Raw genomic sequence first — 13,244 nt, forward strand, 5'->3', positions numbered from 1 at the left:
TGGGTATTTTAGAGTTATTTGCTTTTCTAACTTTGTTATTTTCAAGCAGGAGAAGCATCAAATCAGCCTTCCCAAAGTGATTTTGAGTTTTTTTACAAAGAAATTATTAAACCACAATGGATAGTTGTTTGCTTGCTAATATGACAAAGAGGTTTAGTTTTTATTAGCAAAATTTCTTCATGATGCAATAAGACAAATACCGTGAAAGTGTATTTGCATGGTGATAAAGCTTCCAAGTCATAACAATAGTGTTCATTTTTCCTCTTCCTTCCTCTTTCTAGCTGAGCCATTACCTGGACATTGTGGAAGTCAATATTGCTCATCAGATTTCTCTGCGCTCAGAAGCATTTTTTCATGCAATGACCTCTCAGCATGAGTTGCAGGACTACCTCAGGAAAACCTCCCAGGCTGTAAAATTGCTTAGAGAGAAAATCTCTAAAATTGATAAAGTAATGTGTGAAGGATCACTTCGAGTTCTCAGACTGTCACTCACCAGAAATAACTGTATAAAAGCATACAATAAATTGAAGTTAATGGCTACTGTACACCAAACACAGCCCACAGTACAGTTGCTGCTATCCACTTCTGAGTTTGTTGGAGCTTTGGACTTAATAGCAACAACACAGGAGGTGTTACAGCAAGAGCTTCAAGGTATTCACAGTTTCCGGTAGGTAACCATCCAGGAAATGAATAAAATGCAAGTAGAGCTGGAATGTGTTGAGCACATTATGTGGACTGAAGGGGTTTGTTCTACCTTTGTTCATTCATTCTTAGAGGACATAGTACAAAATGTACAAAATGTAAGTGTGGCATAAGCAGTGTGACTAATGCCTGATGATTTGTTGTTTTTTTTTTTTAAGTGGGGTGAACTTTTAACATCTAGATGCTTTTTACTGCATTCTTGTTTACAGATGTTTTAGGGGTGCAAAGATGAGAGATGAGCTGTGGCTGGGCTCCCATCGTGCACGGCCTGTAGCCTGCAGCTGAGAGGGTTTTTTCCCCATGGGGGTCTGCAATCCTCATGGATGTAGCACCCCAGAGATGGGGGCTGTGATACACAGATGCACTCCAGGCCTGTGTCTTTAGTGACTGATCTGGGCCTGTGGTGTTAAGGGAATATGCACGGACCATGTGTCAGGTAGGTCAGCCCCAGCCTGGGCTTGTGCTGGAAGGAGCTTTGCAAGCAAAAGCCAGTGCAAAACTGTCAAGCAGTGGCTCAGAATGTGATCTGAGGTTGACAGCTGGTCAGATGGGATGTGTTCAGCCACGTCTGCTCTTGTGGCCAGGAGTGTTTCCTCTTGCTCCATTCCACTGAAGAAATCCACTCCTGTGAGCTGTTCAAGTTGCAAAGGGAAGAAACAGTGAGGAGGTGCTGCCCAGGCTGCTGCTGTTGCTGCTGCTTTTTTACCCATGTTTGCTACAGTAATGGGAATGTGATGGAATCTGTTAATAGTGGATACTTAGAGCTCCTCTGGGAGATGCCACTGCGCTGGGCAAGGTCCTCTCTCATATGCAAGAGTATTAATACAGTAGAATTCTTTTAGCTGATGTAAAATAAGCTATCACAACCATCATAGTTTAAAAATATTGTGGGCAAAGCTGCTACTGTGGTGTGGTGCTGGCAGAAGTAGTGTGTGGTTAAATCAGCTCAAGGCTTGTATCAGTCAGCTGAGGAGCTGTATGCTTAGATTTTTTAAATTTATGCTGGGTGAGGGGGTGATTTGTTTCGAGGTTACGTGGTTCCTGCAGCCTGGTGGTCCTCAGCTTGCATAATAAAAGCATGGTTGTTGCTCAATGACAGTAACAGGAATATTGAGAAGTTTTTATGGTTACTGCTCTTGTCCATCTGTTCTGTCAAGCTCCTCTTCTAACACCCTTCCAGCGGGTTTGGAAAACTAAAATTTTATGTAGAAAAGATCTTGGGAAAAGTAGTTACAAATTAAAAAAAAAAAAGGAAAAAAATAATTTAAAGAACTAATAAACTGTTGGGGCAAAAGTTGCTGGAAGCTGTTAGTGCTTTTCTAAAAAACCTAGAAACAGACCATCTAAAAAGTGTAGATTGTCCCTCTTCAGACACCTCAGCACAGTTTCTGTCCCCTTTAGGGTTCCTACTCTCAACCACTTGATTATGGGGCATAGACTGTGACTCAGTCCCATTTGTATTGATCTTGATGATAGTCAATGTACTTCTACAACCCTGTGACAACATCAGTCAGAATTAGTTGTGTTTTGCAGTTGAGTAACCTGTGTGCTCTGTCAGCAGAGAGTGCAATTCTGTTGTCACTGTGGTTGATATACATGATGTCCCAAAAACGTACCATTATTTTAAAATTACCCTCAGACGTGGAACATATTTGCAGGTAGATATTCATCTTGTCTGTCAGGAATAATTTCTATGAATAAAACTTAGCTGGGGTTTTTTTTGGTAGAGTTACAAATAGTGATGTGAGTGCGAAATGTCCCTACTGCTTTGGATAGCGAAGACTCAGGAAGGTGAGTTAAGGGCAGCCTAAGTCCATTGCCCCACCAGACATGCAAGTGCAGTTGAGAAGTTCCCAGCACAATTCCCAAATCTCATAGTGGGCTGTCTCTATATATATATATAGCTTGTGGGGAAAAATAATGTGCAGTGGAAAGATGGAGATCTTGCTAAAACTTCTGAGTAGAATGTTGTGTTTCAAAAAATAAGTAAAATTTTTAAAAATCTCAGTTGATGGCAAGAACATATACTTCAGCTTTTCCCAAGAAATACCAAAGGGATCTTTTGCTTTGTTCTGAGCAAGACTGCTGCAGTTGTCAAGTGAGTTAAATACCTGGTTTGTTTTAAGAAGAGATGAACTTCTAAATCAGTATCTCATTTTTAAAGAATAATTACTGTCTTTTTTCGTAAATAATTTGTATCTGATTAAAAAAAAACCAAAAAACTTGTTGCTTTAGTGTTGTTATGGCAGCTTGTAGAATTTGCTTTTGAACAGACAGCTTTAAATTGAGTCATGTCTTTTAATATAAAGCAGTAAGAAAACTACTCAGGTCATCCATAGACAATAATTTTTCTCTATATGCAGAAAAAAAATGTGGTTTGCCTCTAGTTGTAGTAAAAAATGAAAGAACCTTAATGGTTCTGTGAAGTAATAAATTGGTGTATTTAATCTAGGTTAGTATCCCTAATTATATATGTGTCAGTTGTAACTGCTTGCTACTACTCTGGGATACAATTAAGTTGTAGAGCTCCAACCTTTTCAAGTTTATCTTTTTAATTTTACAAAAAAAACCCCAAACTAATGTGTTAACTAAATTTCAAATCTGTTCTGCCGCTTTCTGCATTGTTTTCACAGTCCTTGTTGGGGTGATGGAGATACAGTGGGTTTATTTTTTTTGCACAGGTATGCTGGCAAACCACACTTCTATACTTTTTTGCTCAGTAAAACCCAGGTACATGAAAAGTAGTTCTCATTTGTGTATTTTAAAAGGAGTTTTACCCTGCACTCATAATTTTACATCACAGAGTTGTCATATTCAGTACTCATTGAAGGGATCTGGGACCTGTTAAGAGATAATTGCCAAGGTGTTTTACTGGAGTGTGACTTAAGGTCTGACTTGTTTCTGCATGTTTCAGGCTGGGGGCATTTCTGTTGCTGTTAGGGACTAGAATATCGTGGGCAAAGGGGTGAGAGCAAGTGCTGGGAACTCTAGTTGGATGTTTCCATACCTGGGGTTGGAGAGGGCAGGTTATGTTGTGTTTCAGTGCAGTTAAGCACAGTTACAGAAATAATATACCAAAGAGCATCTTCATGCTTTCCCAAGAGCCTTTGTGCTGTGGGTATTAGTCCCACAGTAGATTTTGTGACTCCAGTTATTGTGTTACAAATAATAATCATTAGGGGGTTTTGCTCTTGTGTTTGTTTTGAAATGTCCATGATGCAACTGGCTTGGATTTTCCAGAGGCTATTTTTGCTTAAATTAAGTATTTGAAATGTATCTACTTTGTCCATTCAGATGAATCATTGAATAACAATTTCAAAAGCAGGCACGTCCCTGATCATCTTGAAATGAAAAAAACAATAAATTAGTCTGCTCAACTCCAGATCCAGCAAGATTCATTGACTTCAGCTCAGTACTGGCCACGTGGGTTTCTGCAGGGAGGAGATACCAGGGAGTCATGAGCTACATGATCTAGTGGTCCAGCTACACCAGCACTGAATTAAAGCCATGTTCATCCTCCTTACTTTGTATCCAGGTTCTTTATCTAAAATACCACAGTTTCTGCTAGTTCTTACTGGCAAAGTGTCTTGTTTGTTTGTTTTTGTTTAAAAAAAAAAAAGGCAGTCTGATTTTTACAGATATTTGCTCCCAGCTGTCAGGGGAAGTTGAAAAGCCTGGAGTGTTTGACATTTCTGAAGTTCCCACTTTTAGTTTTACTTTGCTAGAAATTTCTCTAGCTGCACAACTTTTAAAGAGTGGTTGATATTTCTGATGTGAGAAATTCCCTTGTGATTCTGTATGAAAACAGTCTGCAAAATATGGTTTAAAATCTCCAGTACATGGAAAACTGTTTTTTATTTAGAGTAGCATAAAAATTGAAAATTTAAAAACTCTTCTGTGTTCTCTGAAAGCCATCCTGCCATATAATGCTATTACTGCATCTCAGTCATGTGAATTTAATGTGTAACCACATCAAAAACTCAGATGTTTGAATTAGAAGAACTTATGGACTGATGAGCTGAGGAACTCAACAAGCAAAAGAAGTATTCTTTCTTCTCAACACCTTTATACTGACAAGCACTGAGTATTCTTAGTTCTGGTTTGCTTCATTGGGCAGAGAGGTACTTCACACCTTCCAAAAAAAAAAAAAAAAGCCCTACTTCCAAATTTTATCCTCCATCAATATTCAAGTCCATATGTTTTGGTGCAAGGTGACAGTGTCTCTGAAAAATGCATGGTTTCAGCTGCTCTGAGGAGTGAAAGATTGGAGCCTCCCATTAAGCCGGTGTTGATTGCATGGAAATTACCTGCTGGGTGGTTATTTTCTTCAGCTGTGAACTAATGATTCATTTTCAGGTTGATTATTTAGCTCATATCTCAATGGCTGTTTTTCTTAGGCATCTTGGCTCACAGCTTTGTGAACTGGAAAAGCTGATAGATAAAATGATGATTGCAGAGTTTTCAACTTATGCTCGCAATGATTTAAATAGACCCCTAGAAGATGATTGCCAGATTCTAGAAGAGGTATGTCTGTTATTGAAATAAACTGTCTGATGAATATGTTTGCATCCTTAACATACTTAATAAGCACCAACTAATTCACTCAGGTCCCTAGTAGCAACACTATAATTTTAGACTATTTCTCTTCTCATCCAAACCTTCCCCCGCCCCTTTATTTTTGTGCTTGATAAAATTAAATAATTCTAATTAAACTCAGAACTCTCATCCAGCCCCACTTTAGTTTTTCAAAAATAATCAGTTCACTTTTCTCTGTTATATGTATCCTGAGTTCACTTTATGAACCTCAGCATGTAAGTGGAAAAGAACATGGACTCTCATTGACTTGGCTGTAAAATTTCAGTTTTGCAATGAAAGCTGATATTTGCATGTTGTTCTCATTCTGTCTCCCTATGCTTTTATGGGTGCTTATATCAAGCATATGGCTACCCTGAATACATGCTTCATTTGCAGTATATATATATATATATATATATATATATTCCTCATTCCTCTGAAGATGATAAACATTTGAAGATTAAGCTGCTGTGATTGCTCTCTAGCCTGGAAAAGATTTTTCTGGATTTTGCCTGTACTGTTCTTCAGTAATTACTGGACCCTAAGAACTGTTCAGTCTTGTTTCATAAAATGTAGTGATTGGCAATAGCAGTGAAATACACCCATTTTGGCCCTATAGTTTCTTCCCCCCTCTGTGCTGCAGTGTGCCAGCCTCTCACTTGGGCTGTATTTAGTGTCAGTCTTGCTCAAGGTAAGGAAACTCACTCATCATCAGAAATATCCATGTTTTTAAGCCCTAGTGAATGAGCCTGACTAAGGAATAGGCAGGAAAGGGGGTGAGAGAAAGGAACTCAGCTGATATTGCCACAGGGAACTTGGAAGAAGTAAAGCATGGAATTAGGCTCGAGGTACTGGACTGATCTAAACGCTATTCACTGTGTGTTTGATACATGAACGTTCTTACTGCTGTGCAATTTCTTAAAATTGTTTCTTGTCTTCACTTTGATATTTTTCATGTATTTTTTTAATTTTCTTTTTTCTTGATAGGAAAGGCTCGTATCTCTAGTCTTTGGACTTTTAAAACAAAGGAAGCTAAATTTTTATGAAATATATGGAGATGAAATGATTAATACTGCAAAGAACATAATTAAACAGGTAAGCCAAACATTTCTGATGTGTCTGACAAGCCTCAACCCCTTACAAATTATTTTTTTAGTTGTTAAGAACAGCTCTGATGAAGTTTTTTGGTGGCTGATGGTCTCTCATTTACAGCAGCTGAGCTTGCAGACACTAAGGGCTTCCTGAAGCACAGAGGTCTGTTTGCAGAAAAGACTTTTGGGAAGGTGTAGATAGCATAACCACACTCCAGTTTTCTCAGTATAATTACAGTTGTTCTCAACTTTCCTTTCTCTCAACACATGTCTCTCCTGAGTAGTATAATTGTGTTTCATTAAAAAAACAAACAACAAACACCCCTAAACCACACCAAAAAGCCTGGCCCCCAGTCCTCTGAAAAGCAAACTCCCCAAGTTCTTGGTTTAAACACATAAAAGAGAATCAAAGAACTTGCCAGTTGAAAGAATCGAATTCCCAGCAAATGCTACAGAAAACATTGCTTGCCTTAATGTTAACAGAGACCTAGCATAGGCACATGATTAAAAAGCTGGATAACACCCTTGCCTTTTTCTGGTGAAGTAATGAGGAAAACCAGCTAAAACCAACAATTGAAAAAAGTTCAGATTATATCTTTGGGGGAAAATGCACGGGCTAGTTTGGGTAGTGACATGATGGCTTTTGTTTGCAAACAAAAACATAGACTGAACTTTGAGTGTGTGTTTGGTACTTTTAATTTTACTCATCTTGTTTGTTTGCACACATATGTGAGAATATTGTGTAAGAGGTGGGTTTTTTCCCTAAAGATGCATAGTTATTTCGAGAGTTATGGTCTGATGTGCTGTGAGCTCCCTCTGACTTGTATCTGGGAGCTAAGTGAGATAGGTGCTGGGTTTGCCATCTCCTGTCCTCATAGTATGTAGTCTGCTGTCCACAGCTGCATTGTGAACTGGGTTGGGAACCTAGTTTTAAGAAGTTTGGATTTATTTTTTTAATATTGTTATTTGAAGGTTTTTGTTTTAAGCCAGAATTGGCTCTCCCAATCCCCTTCACATTGCAGTTGTTCTGCTGGAAATATTTGTCTTCATGTTGAATTTTTTTGGGTGTCATTTCTGCTTAAAAATAGGCAAAGTTTAATCAACTTGCACTGTAAATTTCTGTTGAATAAGGAAAATAAGACAGGACTGGAGTATTTCTATGTGGTTTGTGCAACACTTTTGTGTTGTGGCCCATTGTCTCATCTCTTAGGGATACTTTTCCTTAATGAAGAAAACTGTTTTCCTTCCCACACCTCAAATGTGCTTCCTCTTCAAATGCATTGTTGGGCTGTTTTGGTCAGTGCTTTTTAGAAGCTGTTTATGGCCAGGCAGGTGAAAGGGCAGAGGTTTGTAAGCACTGAGCAGACAGTTCACACACAGTTCAAGGGCAAAGTGTGTTCTTGAAGAACAACACACCTGTTGTTCTGCAGGTGTACTGACCACCATTACTCAAAACACAGGTAAAATCTGTGATGGCAGCCCTCAGTCACCATTGGGATTGTACATATTTGTTAAAGGCAAGATGGGTTCACATGCTACTGACTCATTTGTTCAGATTATTGATTGGCATTTGGGAGAAAACACCTTTTTTGGTCTGAATGGAGCTGATTTGTACCTTGGGCTTACAAGTAGTGTGAAAACAGATCAGTGAAATGGCTGTAAAACAATAGATGTGTTTGGAATGAAAACAGATTGTTCTGGAGACCTGAAGAAACTGGCTAGTTTTGTGTGTACCAGGTGCTTTTGGGGATTTCTTTTGGGTTTTTTGTCATTTGTTTGTAGAGAAACAAGTTGTTAAAGTGATACAAATGTGTCTTTATTTTGTTATTTTACTTTACCTTATTTAACTTGAGGATTGTTGTGTATGTTATGAAACTCAGCAGTGGTTAGAAAGAAGCTAAGATCTTTTTTTGTTCTGTTTTTTCCCCCTTAAAATTTGACAGTGTGTGGTTAATACGGTATCGCAGATAGAAGAAATAGATACAGAAGTGGTTGTTAAGTAAGTATGCAGCCAGATTTTTTTTTTTTTGGTGGTGGGTGGAGATAGGATGTTTTTTAGCACAGATAAATTTACTGCTCTAATTTTTGCTTAAATTTCCCTATAATTAAGGATTATCCTTCTCTTTCATCTTAAACCTCTGCTTCTGTCTGCCTCTGTGTGGATACTGTGTTCCCCTTCTCATTCAGATTCTAATGTTACCTTAAATTTAACTTTAAAATAAATAATAAAATTCTGTGAATCTCACTACATGAACCATATATCTCTTAAATATATATCCACTTGAAAGCATTCCCTGTTGCCATAATCCTGGATTTTATATTAAGACGTGTCAGTAGTTTCAGTTCCTCCTGTGTGATTAAGAACAGGAACTATCCAGAGATGAGACCAGACAGCTTCAGTCTTAGAAATGGTCCGTCAGGAACCTCACAAAGCCCAGTAAAGGCAAATGCCATGGCAGAGATGGAGATGGAGCCAGGCTCCTCTCAGAGGTGTGCAGGGGAAGGACAAGGGGCAATGGGTGCAAGACGAAAGATGAGAAAGGCCAGAAAAATCTGTTTCCTATATAAGGATGGTCAAACACTGGAATAGGGGCCCAGAGAAATGTGTTCTGGGACATGGTCAGGCCTTAACTGGGCAGGGCCCAGAGCAACCCAGTCTAGTTGGACCTGCCTTGAGCAGGGCTTGGCCAAAGGGGCTCCAGAGGCGCCGGGCTCCAGAGGCGCCGGGCTCCAGAGGCGCCGGGCTCCAGAGGCGCCGGGCTCCAGAGGCGCCGGGCTCCAGAGGCGCCGGGCTCCAGAGGCGCCGGGCTCCAGAGGCGCCGGGCTCCAGAGGCGCCGGGCTCCAGAGGCCCCGGGCTCCAGAGGCCCCGGGCTCCAGAGGCCCCGCCAGCTTCTGTTTTTTCCGTGGCTTTATGATTCACTTGACTCAGCAAAGTGTTACCCCAAGATAATAAAAATAGTCCAGCTGATAAAGCAAAGTGAGTGGCAGAATCTACATGGGATTCATGTCCAGATTCGGAAAAGACTGGGCACAGGGTCATTTTTAAACATTGGATATTTGGTCACTATTCTCCAGTGTTTACTATTCTGCTGTTGGGTCCTAACTGTGTATTACAGGGTTTAACTTTTGTTCTGTCAATGACTTTTCTGCCCTTTGCCACAAACAGCTGACTTGTACTTTAATAGCAGAAGTGGTCTCATTGCAATGCCACAAAATGAGCTTAATAACACAGCTTTTGTAACACTTACAAAATATTTTCTTTCAATTTTTTTTGTGATTTTTGTTTTCCTCCCACATGATTTGTGAAAGTGTTATTAACCCCCCTCTCCCTTGTTGGTAACACATACTTATGCCAGGGAAAAGTACATTATGCTTAGGAAAGAAAATAAATGGTAAATATGAAGCTTTCATTTTTTTATAGTGTTGTCTCATTTTGTATCCCTCCTTTCCCATTCCACTTACATGACTGTTGTTCAGGTAATGTCTGTTGTTCTGCCAGATAGAAGTCTGTATAGTTTTCCCTATATTTAAAATTTACAATTCAAGTTAGAGCATGTGGTTTTTTTCCTTTATGTGCCAGTAGGCATCATGGCCAGCAAACAGTTGCTATTTGCTGAATACTGCTCTTTTTTTAGGCTTGCAGACCAGATGAGGATGATGAATTTTCCTCAGTGGTTTGATTTACTGAAGAATATTTTTTCTAAGTTCACAATCTTCCTCAAGAGAATAAAGGTAAGACATTCATTTACAAAGAGCTTTACATAGTTCAGGCATGAAAGGGAATGAAGTTACTTTCCATTTGGAGTCTTAAGGTGTTGGTTTTGCTTGTGGAGTTCAAACTTCTGATTGAAAGAGGGAGAGGTGAATATTGGCATCCAGGGCAAAAATGATTAGTGCTAACAAAGGGAGCAGTGGCAAAGAGATAATACCTCTTTTTGCATGATTACATCTATTTTAGGCTGCTAGGGATTAGGACAGAACTTTTGTATGTGTTAGATTGGTGAAAGAAACCTCATTCTCAGAAACATCTGATATTGGTTCCCATCAGACGGATGGGTCTGCCTCCGAATACTAATTACACAATAGAAAATAAAGCCAGGATTTAGTTTAATTTTGTGGGTAAAAGAAAATCTCTTCCTAGCACGAGCTTGTGGCACAGGGTTTTGTTATGGGGTTTTTTTTGTAATAAAAGTTATGTTTTATTCTAGGCAACGTTAAATACTATCCGTAGCGTGGTTTTCTTGGTTCTAGACAAGAACCAAAAAAACAGAGACCTGGAGGACACCTTACAAAAGAACTCTGCCAAGGAGAGCTTGGTGGACACCGAAGTGGCTTATCTGACCCACGAGGGCATGTTCATAAGCGACGCGTTCGGCGAAGGGGAGCTCCCGGCCGGAGCGGCTGACACTACCTCTCAAAGGAACACCTCCCCAAACAGTGAGCCCTGCAGCAGCGACTCGGTCTCCGAACCCGAGTGCACGACCGATTCCTCATCCAGCAAGGAGCAGACATCCTCTTCTGTTACTCCAGGAGGAGTAGAGATGATGTAAGTGAACGCGGTGCCTGTCTCCGCTTTGCAGCAATGGCAGGAACAAGGTGTGAGGTGCAGGCAGGTGTTTCTAATGATACAGTACAAAAATTGACTTTGGAGGAAAGTGCTTTTTAGGTAGGTGTAGTGAACCTCCACCATCGCCCCTAGAGGCTGCCATCAGAGTGCACTGCTTCCAGCTCACCTTTGTTTCATTTATTTGCCTTGTTTTCACCTCTGTGTGTAGGTGGTACAGGGACTGTCACTTGTTCCTTCTCCATAGGCTCTTCTGGGGAGGCCACTTGTGTAGAGAGCAGGAGAGATGCAAGTCCAGCCTACATGAAAGACAGATTGCCGTCCCTTTAGCAGGCAAAATCATCTCTGTTCCCTGTCCATGCTCCCTATGGCAGTTTTTTATGTTGTTGTTTGTTTTTTTTTAAGCTGGCTTCATGGAATGCACCTTGATAAATTCTAGAGAAAAATCTCCCGTTTGTCATTAATCATTTGACTTGCATACTTAAATAAATAAACCCATCTCAATGCTTTGGTTCCATAAGCAGTGCTGCCCTGAGGTGCTGCAGACTCCAGAGGTGTAACCTTTTGGCATCCTTTTGTGCATGCCTTATGGTGGAAGAGAAATGACATGTGAAGAGGAGTCCAGGGCTACAGGGAAGAGGGGAGAGAGAGAAAGAGGTTGGATCCAAACTAGTCTGGAGCAGTTTGCCAAATGTGCTAAAAATACACCACTCAGCTAGAGCTCTTGAGGAGCAAAGTTGTTTCTGCAGCTGGTTGCATAACTTCATTCTAAAATGAAGTTGCTTTATCCCTCTTCTGTTTTTTATTGCACCTTTGCTCTGTGTTTGGAGCAGGCTAATAAAAATACACAGAACAGTGTTAGCCCAGTTGCTGCTCCATAGTGTCCCAAGTTTTCTCTCTCCTCTCATACTGTCAGTCCCTTGAGCTGGACCAGAAGATTGTGATCTTCACTAGTGACATGAGCAGTGAACGGCAGAGCTGAGCTACTTGCTGACCTCAAAACAGTAGATAAGTCATACAAGCTTTTTAAAAACAACCAACTTAAGAACCTGAAGTCTAAAGAGCTCATAGAACGACAGCCTGTGGAGTAAGGTTGGGGGGAGTGCCAAATATCTATATTTTAGCCAAATATCTATATTTTAGGCCTTACACTTTCATCAGGAGAGAAATGCTGTATTTTATCTGTCATATGCTTTGTGATCCTCAAGTGTTACAGGAGCTAGGTAAATTTTAGCTCAGTAAATGTCAATTTTATTTATTGTATTAGTAATGACTGTATCCGATTTCCTCTTAGACCATTCATAGCAATTAGAATGTGGATTCAAAAAAGAAAAGGATGGGCAGTTATGCATTTCCTCGCTACGGGGACTGACATGACATTGACAGCAGCTTAGAAGATCCCATATGTACAAAGTGACTTTAGTGATTAATTGACTGTCTGCATTTGACAGTCACTGCAAGGCTCTTTCCTCCTTCAACCTGTGTGCAGAAATACTGATTTTTTTCTATAAACTGATGCTCAGTCTACTGGTTCTGTCATTTGTAGGATCGGTGATGACATGAAGCTGACTGACCTGGAACTAGTCAGGCTGGCAAACAATATTCAGGAGTTACTTTATAATGCCTCTGATATCTGCCATGATCGTTCAGTCAAGTTCCTCATGGCAAGAGCAAAGGTAAGGAGCATGGATCAGACTGCTGGTGGTGTCTCATTCTTAATGGGAATTTGTTCCCAGGGTTTTGAAATGGCACTCACAATGGGAGTATGGTAACAGCAATCTACCTTGTATGTCCCATATAGGGTTAAATGATGTGCCTCTTAAAATACTAGTAACCTTCAGATGCTGACTAGTTACTTCTTTACATCTCTGATTTTTTAAATTTTTTTGTGGTGTTTTGTGTCCTTACAATGGTTTTCTTTGCATATAGGATGGCTTCCTAGAGAAACTGAATTCCAACGAGTTTGTTACTCTCTCTCGCTTGATGGAAGGCTTTATCTTAGATACTGAGCAGATCTGTGGCAAGAAGAGTATGTCCTTACGAGGAGCACTTCAGAGTCAAGCCAACAGATTTGTGAATAGATTTCATGAGGAGAGAAAGACAAAACTAAGGTATTTCTGGGTAGAAGATCTTTATTGTTCTTCCATGGATGATTTTGTCAATTGTATGCCAGCCAAACACAATCTTTTGTTACCTAGAGCACTAGTAAGCCTGTTATACTTAAGAGCAGGGGGTGAAAAAACTGTGTTAAACTCCAATTATTTCTAAGTGGTTTAGACTTTTACTGTTTTTGTAACTTGATTTCCTCAAA

General features: G+C 39.9%; 1 protein-coding gene across 5 annotated transcripts in view; it reads left to right on the forward strand.

Moving 5' to 3' along the window:
* Nucleotides 1–13,244, forward strand: part of VPS54 (VPS54 subunit of GARP complex) — a 47,582-nt gene that overhangs the window by 18,538 nt on the left and 15,800 nt on the right. For all 5 annotated transcript variants that reach the window (XM_051783638.1, XM_051783637.1, XM_051783635.1 and 2 more), the window contains 8 exons: nucleotides 282–667; nucleotides 5,100–5,226; nucleotides 6,265–6,372; nucleotides 8,312–8,367; nucleotides 10,005–10,101; nucleotides 10,578–10,915; nucleotides 12,480–12,609; nucleotides 12,863–13,044. In XM_051783638.1, the coding sequence (XP_051639598.1) occupies nucleotides 282–667; nucleotides 5,100–5,226; nucleotides 6,265–6,372; nucleotides 8,312–8,367; nucleotides 10,005–10,101; nucleotides 10,578–10,915; nucleotides 12,480–12,609; nucleotides 12,863–13,044 (1,424 nt within the window). The remainder of the gene's footprint in view (nucleotides 1–281; nucleotides 668–5,099; nucleotides 5,227–6,264; nucleotides 6,373–8,311; nucleotides 8,368–10,004; nucleotides 10,102–10,577; nucleotides 10,916–12,479; nucleotides 12,610–12,862; nucleotides 13,045–13,244) is intronic.

Source organism: Manacus candei, unplaced genomic scaffold (assembly GCF_025592945.1).
Source record: "Manacus candei isolate 608988 ecotype Guabito, Panama unplaced genomic scaffold, ASM2559294v1 h1tg000017l, whole genome shotgun sequence".
NCBI classification, from domain to species: domain Eukaryota; kingdom Metazoa; phylum Chordata; class Aves; order Passeriformes; family Pipridae; genus Manacus; species Manacus candei.